Raw genomic sequence first — 14212 nt, forward strand, 5'->3', positions numbered from 1 at the left:
TCCTGTTTAGAATTATGACGGCAACTGTCAGAACATTGTGGGAAATTAATGTTTAGAAATGCAGTCAGTACCTTTTACTCTTTACGTGCAGTATCTCGTTAGACCTTCCTGCAGATTGAGGAGGAGTTATCTAGCATACCAGAAAAACGTAGGTCAGAAAATTTTGACTTTGGTCTGTGTTGTCTTGGGTATTTTGAAAGGGTGCCTATAATTAGAAGAGGTGAGTGGTTATTACTTTAAGCCTTAAAAAGTTAGGTTATAGTACATTTCTCTGTGAAGTCTAGTCTTTGGTAGGTTACTCCCCCTACTGGTAAAAATTGGAAGTATAAATGAATAATTCATAATTACAAGCATAAAGGGAGAGAAAAAAGGTTTTATCAAAGTTTATATACACAATTTAAATTAAAACCAAAGAGTAACATTTATTTCACGGCTTATGATAAGAATTGGTTAGAGATCTACAAATGATAGAAAAACATCAGGTAGGAAAGTGACCTTAAAGCTCATTTTAAGTTTAAAATACCATAGGACAACATCACCACATATCCTTAAAAAAATCATAGGCACGTGCGTGCCCACACACACACACATACACACGCACACACACAAAATAAAAAAATAAACATGGTAGAGCTAAAATTGGATACCGTTGTTTTGCCAAAAGCTGAAAAAATAGGCTTAAAGCAACCTAGGTTTCTTTAATGCTTGGAAAAGTTTGCATTTAAAGAATGAGACTAGAGGCTGATGTTAAAAAGCAGAAGAGCCTTTTGAAATGGCTTTGTAATGTAAAACACTACATGAATTTTCTTAAGTTCATTATTTGTCTTTATTTTCAAAGATCCAGATTTTTAATTTTAGTTTGATACAAAACTGTGTAAACATGAAGTATGTTAACCTAACATTGTAACAGATTCCGGATTAAAAAGACAAATAGAAATGTTAATTAAAATTAAATATCTGTAGAAAAAGCACACTTAATGACTGTGTATTTGTTCTGAATAGTTGCTTGTTGCCTTTGAGTGTTTAAAAAAAGAAGAAGGGGGTTGAGGATTTTATGATTATTAAAATAAATCTAAATAAGTTGTTTGTCTCTAAGACTATGTGGTATTACTTAGCTTTATGAAAAAATAGCATAAAGTGAGCTGTTCATTGCCTGCTCAATGAATTATTTTTGGAGACCTGAGGCTTTTCCTCCCCATTGTAAGTTTTGAACCTAGAGCTTAAGAAGAGCAGCACAGACACAGGCACCTGAGCCTTTCCTGCCTAATCAGGCGTCCAGTCAACAAGTACACGCTGATGCCATCTTGGTGCCAGATCCCATTTTGCACCAGAGCTTCAGAGGTAAATACAACAAAATTCTTCTCCTGAAAGAGTTCATTTTCTGATAGAAGAGAGAGAGATCATAAGCTATATAATAGGAGATGCTGGGTAACGTCTGTGGTAGGGCGCTCTGAACACAGAGGAGTGGCACCCAACCAATAGCTTTCGTTTACACACACACACACATATATATATATATATATATATTTTTTTTTTTTTTTTTTTTTTTCCGGTACGCAGGTCTCTCACTGTTGTGGCCTCTCGAGACCGTTGCAGAGCACAGGCTCAGCGGCCATGTCTTACAGGCCCAGCCGCTCCGCGGCATGTGGGGTCTTCCCAGACCGGGGCACGAACCCACGTCCCCTGCATCAGCAGGCGGACTCAAGCACTGCGCCACCAGGGAAACGCCTTTCGTTTATATTTTCATGATGAAACCAAGACTGCCTTTCAGGGTAGCATTTTATATTTTTATCACAATTATTTTTCTCAATTATACTTCTAGATGGAGGCAAGTAGTATTAAAAATGTTTAAGATGTAACATACTTCCGGAGGGCATTTGTATGGGTGTGTCCTTTAGGAAGAAGGGGGTGAGTGGAGCTGTTTTTAAAAATAAATAACTGGTGTGCAAATAGCCTGCTGAAGACCTACCTGGAAAAGCAGTTTAGCTTTGCTGTCTTTGATCTTGCCCTTTCTCCACTAGTTCTTTGTGTTTGTGCTAGATTTAAAAAATTTTTGGTTTTGTTTCCTTTTGTTTTTTAAAGTTAAAAGGAATCTGGGAAGTTCTCTCTTTTTTCATAACCAACAAGGTGTGCCAGAATCACCCATAGAACTGGAAGTTCACCATATGCTCGGACACCTCAGCCCCGCCCCATTCGTTAGAGCTGGGGTGGAGCCCTGGTATCTGTTTTTTGTTTTTAAACTTGGATAAGTCCTATCAAAGTCAGACCTTTTAAAAAGAGAAATTCTGGCCTTCAGAGATGTTGTTGCTTGCTCAAGGTTCCCGTAAGTATTGAGTAGTAGTAACTGGTTTCCATACTGTTCATTGATAATCTCTCACAAAACTGCAAACGAAATTCCTCCTCAGGATACACATACGTATTTACATTGTTACCTTCTTTCTTTGTGGTGATATGTATCTTCTGTTTTGGAGTGTTTTCCTTTTCCTGGATTGAATGGCAACGCTGAAGAATTTTCAAGCCTTTGTTAATTTTTCAAATCTGTGGATAGATTTAGCAGCATTGAAACAAATTTGGAAACAACTTACACCTTCTCCAACTCCTATCATTAAAGGCAGAGGAAAACCATAGTAAATGTAACAGAAGGGTCATTTCAGAGGGTTATATAAGTACTAATTTAATTGTTCATGCGGGAAGTAAAAACAGAGAACTTGTTTCATTCTAAACATCATTAAGATGCCCCTAAACTGTTTATTCCTTAAGCTGAACCTTAAGGTATATGATCTGGAGAGAACTGCTGCTATAGTCTATAATTGCCTCATAAAATGTAATAACTGACACAAGGAAGTAATAAACTTTTCACAAGGAAGATCTTATTTCCTTCGTTTCTTTTCTTTTTTTTTTTTTTTTTTTTTTTGGCGGTACCTGGGCCTCTCACTGTTGTGGCCTCTCCCGTTGCGGAGCGCAGGCTCAGCGGCCATGGCTCACGGGCCCAGCCGCTCCGCGGCATGTGGGATCTTCCCGGACCGGGGCACGAACCCGTGTCCCCCGCATCGGCAGGCGGGCTCGCAACCACTGCGCCACCAGGGAAGCCCACCTTCAAGTTTCTTTATACTTGTTTATGATTCCAGAACAGCAAAGCTGAACACGGTAGGCAATCTGCTAGACTTAGAGACCCTCCTTTAAAATGTGTGCCTTTTAAAATGAATATATCTGCCTTACAAAAATGAATATGTCTTAGACCTTCTGAGTGGATCATGCGAGATCAACACATCCGTGAAATCTACTGAAAGCAGCTATTGTCCCTATAGGTGTTTTGACCATTACAGTAGTGTAAAAAGGCCGTAGAGGAGGGTTTTTTTTTTTTTTTTTTTTTTTTTGGCAGTAAACTTGCTATTCAGTAGTAATTCCTGGCTTCTTTGGGGCCATGATGATTAATGAATGTTTAGTTCCTAGAATTGGGAGTGAAGATTTATACTTATTAGGTAGCAGTGTAATATTGAAATGTAGTGTTCCTGAAACTTCTATACGTCCTAGTAGCAGTCTTAATTCAGTTATATAACGTATATATGAGCTTGAAAATCTCCAAGAAATGGGTATATATGGGAAATGCAAGAGCCTTTCAGCCAAGATTTTAAGAGACTGTATGAATATCTTGAATACTCTAGTCTTAATGTCGTTACCCATGGGACCTTGGTTTCTAATTCTTTCCTCCATTACAGTGACTGTATTAATAAAATTTCATGGTATAAAAATACCAGTTTATGTTCTTTTTCCTGTTGGTGGACGTGTTTTGTTTCTAGTTTTGTGCTAAAATAAAAAGAGAAGCATAACACTGTTATGAGAATTGTTGAATATTTCTCCAAATTGATGTACATTAGAGTTTCTCTAAGGGTGTGTACCTAAGGGGAATTACTGGGTCGTGAAGTGCATGTAGCTCCAATTTTTCTAGATAATGTCAAGTTGTTTTCCAGTGTGGTTACATGAGTTTAGTCTCCACCTGAGATGTTAGGTGTTTCCATTACTACTTGAGAACATTCGGTATTGTTAGACTTTGGACGTTTTTGTCAGTCGGATGAACGTAAAAGAATATTCTGTTGCTTTTTAATTTGCGTTTTTCTGATTATCAATGAAGTTGAGCATCCTTTGTGTTTTTTAAGCCATTCATGATTCTTCTGTGAATTATCTTCTGTTCACCTTTCTATTGTTTAGTCTGTCTGTTTTGATGTATAGGAGTTCCTTAAAGTAGTTTGGTCACCAGTACTTTGGGTGTAATTGTTTTGCTCTTTGTTATTTTCTGCATCCTCACATCAAAGTTATTTTCCTGTGTTTTCATCTCCTAGTTCTAAAGACTTAAATATATATACAGAAGTCTAACCTGCCTTAAATTGGTTTTGTTTTAAATGTTAAAGTTTTTATGTCTGGCAAGGCATGTTAGTAGCTGTGTTCTTTTGTTTTGTTTTGTTTTTGCGGTACGCGGGCCTCTCACTGCTGTGGCCTCTCCCGTTGCGGAGCACAGGCTCCAGACGCGCAGGCTCAGCGGCCATGGCTTACGGGCCCAGCCGCTCCGTAGCATGTGGGATCTTCCCAGACCGGGGCACGAACCCACATCCCCTCGTTGGCAGGTGGACTCTGAACCACTGCGCCACCAGGGAAGCCTGCTGTGTTCTTTCTTCAAAGAATTTTGTGGCTCTTACTAGCCCATACGTCTACAAAATAAGTTCTAGAATTGGCTTGTCAAATGCTACCAAAATTGCTGTTGGGCTTTTAATTTCAGTTACGTTGAATCTATGTAAGTAATTTGCAAGGATGGCTTTCGAAGGATAATTTTTTATGCATGTTTAATACTTTTTAAACACTGAGGTTGGGGTCTTGTGGGAGTTTCTTGCTTTTAAAAGCATCTTTTTTAGTGCTAATAATCATTAAGTGATACAAATAGAGGTGGTTCATTACTTTATATTTTTAAATCCGAAAGATTTAAAAGTATGTAATTCTAAAACTCAGTTGTAAGGACAAAAGTTCAAAGTAGGAGTCTCCTCTTAGGCATCACATCCTTAGTCCATTCTGGGGTTGCTCACCACCGTGACTATCCTGATTGATATTGAGGCTGTTGTCATGTTTAAGTAGACTGTTTTTGTGCTCATAAGCATTTTCACCTTATTTTATGATGCATAGAAATTAAGTCTTGGAGAACTGTATTGTCCCTTTATATCCTAATGGAAGCTTATTTGAAAATGTAGTTAATACAGGACAATACCCTGGAGATATTGTGGGTTCAGTTCCAGACCACCACAGTGAAGCAGGTCTCACAATAAAACAAGTCAAACAATTTTTTTGGTTTCCCAATGTAATATAAAAGTTGTATTTACACTATACTGTAGTCTGTTAAGTGTGCCATAGCATTATATCTAAACAACAAAGTATACCTTAATTTAAAAAGAATGCTGTTGGAAAAATGGCACGGAGAGACTTGCCCAATACAGGGTTGCTGCAGAACCTTCAGTTTGTTGGCCGGGGCGGGGGGGAAGAAAAAGGCAGCAACTGCAAAATGCAGTAAAGGCAAAATGCAGTGCAAGAAGGTGCGCTTGTGCATGTGTTTGAGACAGCACTACTAATGGAGTGTGGCACTGTGAGACTCAGACGTGGGCATGCTAGAGTCACCGCCTTGCCGGGTTTTGTGACTTCAAGCAAGTTATGTAATCCTTTTCAGTTTTCTCATCTATGAAATCAGGATATGAAATGTCTGCCTCATATCTAGTCAGCCAGATGTTTACTGAGCCCCCTCTGTGCTACCTTGTAAATATTAAATGAGCTTACTTGAGTTAGGTGCCTGCCACGTGGGTGTTGCTTGTTTGATGTTGGTTCCAGTTTCCTCTATCGAAGTCATGTTTTTCAGCTTTATTATCTCCTTTTTATTTAGAATCCACATCAGGAGACAAATCGGTGTCACACTCTTGCACAACTCCTTCCACGTCTTCTGCCTCTGGACTGAACCCCACGCCTGCCCCTCCAGCCTCTGCTTCGGCAATGCCTGTCTCTCCTGTCCCACAGTCACCAATACCTCCATTACTGCAGGACCCAAATCTGCTCAGACAGTTGCTTCCTGCTTTGCAAGCCACGCTGCAACTCAATAATTCTAATGTGGACATATCCAAGATAAATGAAGGTAAATTCTCATCGTGATAATTTCTACAAAGTTCAGCTGCATTGTGCAAAATTATGTAATTAGTAAAATCCCCAGGATAGGAATGGTATTTGTTTTGTTTTGAAATTCACATTTGAACTTCATGCTTTGGAGTTTATATCCCCCATAGCTTAAGGTCTTTGTTACTATAATTGAATTAGCAATACTTGGATTTTCTGTGTAATTTTTCAAGACTTGCTGCGTACCTGGTAGTTACTGGAGATAACTGTTCCATCAGCTTAATATATATGGCGAATGTTTTTTTTCTTTTTAAGTGAAAACAGAAAAAAGAATATTTGCTAAAACTGATATGGAAACACCTGGTTTCTAACATAGTTCAAGCAATCTCATGTACGTCGGTAAATGATTATTTGGAATATTTAAAATATGCTAATATTTTATGCTAAGAATAGGAATTCAGGTAGTTCTTAAACTACTTGAACACTTTTGAGAAGGGAAGTAATGGATAACATTATGCTATTTTTCCTAGTTAATTGCATTGTTAATTCCAACTTTGCTTCTCAGTGTACCACTGAAGTATTTGGGCAGCCACCTCAAAGAAGTCTGAATAAAAGTGGATGTAGTTTTTAATCCGTAAACCATTCAGATTGAAACATTAAGCCTTATGAACATTATAAAATTTTCTGTGTGTGTACACTTCCACATAAGTGGTTAAGTTCTTCCTTTACCCTAAAAATGGAGCTATCTTAGGCTAGTTGGTCATTAATCTTCCATTCTTACTCTCTTCAGCATTTCCGTATTTGTTGTTTGATAGGTAAACATTTTACTGGGCAAAGTGGGACTTTTAAACATTTTGAAGAAATGATAGCCTAGGCAAATGTCAATAATAAAAGGTCTTATGCTTCAGAAATACATGGTATTGCAAAGTACTCAGCCTTTAACATCCATTTTGAAAGCTTGTTATGGGTGGGTGTTGATGTAGGGTTTGAGTGCTCAGCTGGTGTAATGGTGCAATCGCATGAAATAACTGCTGTTTACCTAGTTAATTCCAAGTAATGTACTAAGTACGTTGCCTGTGTACGTTCGGATAGGTTTCTGGTATAATCGGAAGTTCCGGTGAATACTCTTTGCTGTTTTAAAAGTCTCATAGAGGAGTTTCCTTTAACTGGACACCTAAACTTGACTGTAAAGGAGACTCTACTGTTTTATGATATAAACCCATTAAATGTCTTTGCCTTTGCCTCAGATCACTTCACATCTCTAGGCTCATTGTATTACTCCTATTTTCTAGACTTCTATTTTGGGAATTCTAGTATGGAAACACTCCAGATTTTTTCTGGGTTCCTTTTGAGTTTTCAAGTTGTAACTAATACCACATATGCCACTGTGTTTTTATTTGAATTTAAGATGTAATATGTTTATAGTTCTTACAGCAGCTGTGACCCAAGCCTCATTGCAGTCTATCATTCATAAGTTTCTCACTGCTGGACCATCTGCTTTCAACATGACTTCTCTGATCTCTCAAGCTGCTCAGCTCTCTACACAAGGTACTTATACTCTTAGATGCCTCTAGAATTGTGTCTTGGTGGGGTCAGGTGGGATTCGTAGCAGATTTTTCTTTAGTCTTTGAAGAGAGCGTAGCTATGATATTGATTTTATTTTGATTTTTTAACACTGCTGTATACAAGTAGTATTTTTCTTTACCTTTCTAGATGAAACAAGCTTTTGACATATATCTTGCACTGTTGCCATCTCATATCTGCAATATAATCTACATTTAATCCAGCATTTAAGTCGTTAGTGAGATATTTTACTCCAAAGCTAAAATGAACTATGATATAGCCTCAGTCTTTGCGAATTGCTGGATCTGTTTTAAGAGTTGAAGTTTGCTTCAAGTTGGTGTTAGATGGGTTTTGACCAGAGGATGCAGAAACGCGCAAGCCCTGCCTTGAGTTAGCCAGCCCTCTTCCCCGTGCAGGAGCCCAGCGGGGACGGGGCCCGAAGGAGCACGTGGGGAATGGAAGGGTTGCCTGGCTTGCCCCCAGCCCCAGCGCAGAAAGCCGCCGAAGCAGCAGGAGTGTCTGGCCTACTGGCGCAGTGCGCATGAGGGCCACCAGCCCTTGGGCGGCCTCGAGGGGCGGGGGCCTGAGGGGATGGCCAGGCCTCCTCGTAGGGTGAGGAGGAGGCAGCGAGGGCGAGGTGAGGCCTTCTGGTGAGTGCGTTCTCAGACGCAGTGGGGGCCGCACTGGGTGTGCCGGTCTCGCTCAGCAGCTCATTTGGTCAGTGTGACCCCAGCGAGTGCTTAGATGCTGACTTCTTCAGATAGCTATTCTCTCTGGGGCTGTGGGGCGTGTGGAGAGATGTGCAGATCTCCTGCACATGAACTACAGCGGCTTTTGGTTTATTTCACTCTTCACAGCCCAGCCGTCTAATCAGTCTCCGATGTCTTTGACGTCTGACGCGTCATCCCCGAGATCCTATGTGTCTCCGAGAATAAGCACACCTCAGACTAACGCAGTCCCTGTCAAGCCTTTGGCTAGTACTCCTCCTGTTTCATCACAGCCAAAGGTATGTCGCCCTTGAGGGAAATTGGGAAAGACACCACTTCTGGTTAAAGCAAGTTTCATAATGTTTTAGAATATTGGAGAAAAAGCTCTCTTTTGGGAATGAGGTAGTGGTGGGATGAATGACAGGTGAGTGAGAATAGGTTCAGGTTAGACTCTCAGTTGATGGCTTGGAGGAGGGAATTGCATCTGTGCCACTTCTATACACCGGTTCTCTTCTCTTCATTGGCTTTGTGGATAAAGAAGGTATACTAATTGAGTCTTAATATTTGTAGAATTTTTAGACTGAGATATCAGAGAACATGTTTTCCAGTGATTTTCTCCATACTTTTTTTTAACACCTTTATGGCAGTGTAATTGCTTCACAGTGGTGTGTTAGTTTCTGCTTTATAACAAGGTGAATCAGCTTTATGTACACATACATCCCCATATCCCCTCCCTCTTGCGTCTCCCTCCCACCCTCCCTATCCCACCCCTCTAGGGGGTCACAAAGCACCAAGCTGATCTCCCGGTGCTATGCAGCTGCTTCCCACTAGCTATCTGTTTTACATTTGGTAGTGTATATACGTCCATGCCACTCTCACTTCATCCCAGCTTACTCTTCCCCCTCGCCGTGTCCTCAAGTCGATTCTCTACGTCTGAGTCTTTATTCCTGTCCTGCCCCTAGGTTTTTCAGAACAATTTTTTTTTTTTTTTTTAGATTACGTATATATGCATTAGCATATGGTATTTGTTTTTCTCTTTCTGACTGACTTCACTCTGTATGACAGACTCTAGGTCCATCCATCTCTCTACAAATTATAGAAATGAGTCAGTTTCTGTGCTAAGAGCTTTATATGTATTATATTAATTTTCACATCAGCTACTATTTGCTTCATTTAATAGAAAATGAAATCTTCCGTTAAGTCTGATGTTTGTGGTCAAGTCAGATTTTGAGACCTAGGCCTTTCTGAGCACAGAACCCATTTCATTAATACTAAGCTACACTGCCTGGTTGTCCCAGCGAGATCGCGTATGGCTGGCTCCTCAGAGCACGGTTAGAAAGTTGCTGGTTTCTGTTCTTACTGGACTGTGAACAGGACCTTACCATGCTACTGCCAATTTTATATTACATCCTTTGAGTCTTACGCACAAATTCATAAGCGGTTCCCAGTCACACTCATTCTTTGCTTTGTAGCATACCACCAGTAAAACTTGAGCTGTTTGGAAGTTGGAATGTACAGGTTAAAATTTTTTTTTTTATTAACTCTTACTGGTAACTACAGGAGGAAATTCTTTTTAGTTGTAAAACAGTGGGCTGTTTGGAACTTTCATGCCAAAGAACTCTTTATTCAAATAAAATCATAAGGGCTTCCCTGGTGGCGCAGTGGTTGGGAGTCCGCCTGCCGATGCAGGGGACACGGGTTCGTGCCCCGGTCCGGGAAGATCCCACGTGCCACGGGGCGGCTGGGCCCGTGAGCCATGGCCGCTGAGCCTGCGTGTCCGGAGCCTGTGCTCCGCAACGGGAGAGGCCACAGCAGTGAGAGGCCCGCGTACCGCAAAAAAATAAAATCATAAGCAGAGGCTTAAAAATAAAAATGTATTGAAACAGCTTGAAATCGATGGTGGGCCGGCTCTTAGGTCTTCTACTGGCTCATCTTTCCTACATTCCCTACATCAGCCATTTGTCTATGTGTGTTTTGGAGTCAGTCTAGATTAAGTTTTTAAATTTTGAGTTACAATTGTTAGTTTTTTGTGCAGTTCCTTACTGTTTGCCTGTATTTTGATGGGAGAAGAATTAAAAGGTGAGTTTTAGCAAAAGAGACCTTATTCTTAGAGCTTACCATCTTGCGGTGGTGTTCTAGGAGTACGTGGCACGAGTGGCAGTGTTGGGTTCACCGTCGGTCCTAACATTGTCACTTCAAATTCTTTTAAGCAGGTGGCTCTGAGTTTTTTGCATTAAAAACTTACAAGTTGTTTTTAAAAGTAAGTGGACATTTGATCTCACAAAAATATTCTTTATAAAAGAACATGCTCTTCTATATTCAGAAGTAGCAGTGCTAACCAGAGTTGTTTGGGGCGATATTAATTATCTCCCCCCCCCCCCCCATAACAGCCTCTGCTGCTGAACGGTGTGACTTAATCACAGGTGCCTCCGTCTGCCTTCGTGCCTTAATTTCGGGCTTCCATTTTTGACTCCTTGTTTTCTCCCTGTCGTATCTGAATGTGAATGATACTAGGTTGGCCAAAGAGTTCGTTCGGGTTTTTCATAACATCTTACAGAAAAACCCAAACGAACTTTCTGGCCACCCTAATACATGTGTCCCCACTGCAGTCATGGACCTCTTGGTCTGCCTGTATAGGGTGACATCTCTTTGAAGCCCGCTCCAGTTGAATTGTGTATGGGCCGTAGCTCATTCTCTGATAGACCGGTGTATACATTCTCTTTGTATGTGGTTGAAATTTGAGCAGCTGTATTTGTATGATGTGGTAACGTATTTATTTTTATTGATACAGGAATAACAGTAAATCGAAAGAGGTATTATAGTGTACTGGAAAGAAAACTGGGCTCAAAATCAGGAGAACTAGTTTCTTACGCTGGTTTGCTAAGTAATTTTTTGGCCCAGGGCTGTTTTATGAAATTAGATCTAAGTCGCAAAACTTGACTTCCTTCTAACTACATGACCTTTGGAAACTCATTTGATTCTACTTCTTTAAACCTCTAGATTATATAAAGTGTTTAAGATTACTAACTAGACTTAGAGGAGTATGTGGATTTCGGCCCTAAATGACAGTAGTTTAACACAATTATATGTGGCTGTATCTCTTATACTGATCTTATTAGGTAAGGACTTCTAATACTAATCTTATTAGGTAAGGACAGTTAGGACTACTCTTGTTACCTTAAAAATCACTGAATAGAAATAATTGGGAAGATAATAGAATAATAATAGGAATAATTTCATTGGTAGAACTTTTCGTTCTTACCTAGTTTTCATGCTTTCTGTCTCTGTGGCAAAAGCCTTGTCTCACCAGATTTTGATGTTTCAGGTTAGTACTCCGGTAGTTAAGCAAGGACCAGTTTCACAATCAGCCACACAGCAGCCTGTAACTGCTGACAAGCAGCAGGGTCATGAACCTGCCTCTCCTCGAAGTCTTCAGCGCTCAAAGTAAGTTGACGTGGTGTGTTGAGGCCATGTTGTTTTTTTCCTTAATGTGGCATATTGCCATATTGTTTGGATATTATTTTTTATATATATATATGTAGTAGAACTTGATCTTGGAAGAATCCGTGGATAGCTTAACCATAGTTTTGTGTATTACAAAATTTACAAAGGCAAATCTTACTGCAATAAGTAGATTGTCTCTAGTAATGAATCCTGGGTTAATCTGAAGAAAGTGGCTCTTTCTTTAGAATTTTACTTGGTGAACTACGATGGGGGAGTAGTAATATTGTGATACTTGTAGAGGGCATGTGATTTTATACTACTTCATTAGTTGGAAATGATACCACTCCTAATAGCAGTTTTAGATTTGAATGTATTGATAAAGCCAAATATCTCACATCTAAAAGTTGGGCCAGTATCTTACAACTGGTGTGTGTGTGTGTGTCTGTCTGTGTCCGCGCGCGTGTGTCTTTCCTAATAATAGCCTCAACTCTGACCCTGTACGGATTGCTTGTCAGATATAGAGCTGTATTGTGTTGTCGGTTTTCTTTGTTAATTAACTTTAAATGATTTTAATTTGATTGATTTTCCTGTTTTTATTTCTCGTTATGAGGTGGCAACATAATTCAGCTGTTGTTTTTATTGTTGTTTTCTAAACGAGCATTTCAGAGCATATACATCCACTTGAGAGTTGTTCCCTTCCAAACGATCACTTTGGGAAGCTGTCTGCTGCAGCAGTGCTGCCATTGCTCAGAACGTTTGGGGGAGATGCTTTTTCTAAATTGGCATTAGAGGCTGCAGTATAACTGTAAATACCCTCAGTGGTGAAAACGCTTCATCCTTTGGGAGAGAGACTTAGTTTTTGGAAATAACTGATGTGAAGCAGGTAGGCAGTCAGCTTGGGTGATTATTTATATCCCCGGATCCTAGCCCAAGCCATACAGTTTTAGAAGAAGATTAGCAACCTCAGAGTGTTGCTTTTTTTGGTCTTATTTTGCCACTAAGCTCATTCATTGTTTTGCAGTAAAAGTTTTTTGCTTCACATTGTTTCACCCTCTGATTCAGCACTTTATTCTGATATTAAACAGTCAAAGGCAGTGTACTTTTTCCCCCTCCATATCTTCATGTACTTAAGATAGAATAATGTGCCTTATATCTTCAACTGTTCAAATGTGACTGTTGCTTAGTTACATTCTTGTGTTTGTAGTATACAAAGTCAACAGGTTCTGCTGTCAAATCTGGGAGAGTACTGATACTTTAAATTCAACTCTGACGTTAATGTTAAAGGGGCTCTTTTAACCCCCCAAAAGTGTATTAGGAATACACGATATAAGTATACTTCGGATTTTAAGTTCTATTTATTTGATGTTAAAATAATAAATTTTTGTTAGGAATTTGTGTACCTTTAAATTAATGAAAGGTATTGACAGACAGTGTCTAGGATACCCAGAGACCACTTGTAAACATACTACACGTTCAACAGTGTTTTCTCTTCTAGTAGCCAGAGAAGTCCGTCACCTGGTCCAAATCATACTTCTAGTAGTAATGCATCAAATGCAACAGTTGTACCACAGAATTCATCTGCCCGTCCTACGTGTTCATTAACACCTACGCTAGCAGCACACTTCAATGAAAGTCTCATCAAACATGTTCAAGGATGGCCTGCAGATCATGCCGAGAAGCAGGTATGTCACGTGATCACAGCAGGTGTTTCACCTGTGGGTGACTGGCAGCTTAATTCTACCTGGAGAAAATCCAATCTGGACCAGTGGATTCAAGCTGTATTTAAAGCAACTAATTTCCAGTTAGATGGTTTGTGGTCCCTCTATAAAATGTTCCAGTTAGTTTGTCTGTGGTCCCTCTATAAAATGTTCCAGTTAGATTGTCTGTGGTCCCTCTATAAAATGTTCCAGTTAGATGGTCTGTGGTCCCTCTATAAAATGTTCCAGTTAGATGGTCTGTGGTCCCTCTATAAAATGTTCCAGTTAGATGGTCTGTGGTCCCTCTATAAAATGTTCCAGTTAGATGGTCTGTGGTCCCTCTATAAAATATTTGATGTGGATGTTTGTGAGGTAACTTTTTGTGGTTTCACATAAAATATTTTAATTATCAGTATACCTCCCATTATCAAGTGCTCAGCATTTAGCTCTGTGCTAAGTGCTTTATGTTTGTTTTCTCCACTTTCTAAAACTACTAAGCAGTGCAGATAATGAGTTTCCCATTTTACTAATGAGGCCTTTAAGACCAAATAGATTTATACTAGGGTCACGCACTTACTGCAGTGTTACGACTCAGAGCCGTTGTGCTTTTTCTACTCAGCCGGCTGCTCTGATAGTTTTAGAACCTGTTAGTGCAGTTGA

At 39.8% G+C, this 14212-nt stretch overlaps 1 protein-coding gene across 10 annotated transcripts in view; it reads left to right on the top strand.

The window, feature by feature from the left end:
• The window catches only part of WAC (WW domain containing adaptor with coiled-coil), an 88707-nt gene that overhangs the window by 70603 nt on the left and 3892 nt on the right, over nucleotides 1–14212 (top strand). For 5 of the 10 annotated variants that reach the window (XM_032624291.1, XM_032624296.1, XM_032624298.1 and 2 more), the window contains 5 exons: nucleotides 5918–6163; nucleotides 7567–7689; nucleotides 8562–8710; nucleotides 11737–11855; nucleotides 13351–13537. In XM_032624291.1, coding sequence (XP_032480182.1) covers nucleotides 5918–6163; nucleotides 7567–7689; nucleotides 8562–8710; nucleotides 11737–11855; nucleotides 13351–13537 — 824 coding nt within the window. Of the gene's footprint in view, nucleotides 1–5917; nucleotides 6164–7566; nucleotides 7690–8561; nucleotides 8711–11736; nucleotides 11856–13335; nucleotides 13538–14212 lie in introns of all 10 variants that reach the window. The other 5 variants (XM_032624293.1, XM_032624290.1, XM_032624295.1 and 2 more) reach the window with 2 other exon arrangements.

Source organism: Phocoena sinus, chromosome 2 (genome assembly GCF_008692025.1).
Source record: "Phocoena sinus isolate mPhoSin1 chromosome 2, mPhoSin1.pri, whole genome shotgun sequence".
NCBI classification, from domain to species: domain Eukaryota; kingdom Metazoa; phylum Chordata; class Mammalia; order Artiodactyla; family Phocoenidae; genus Phocoena; species Phocoena sinus.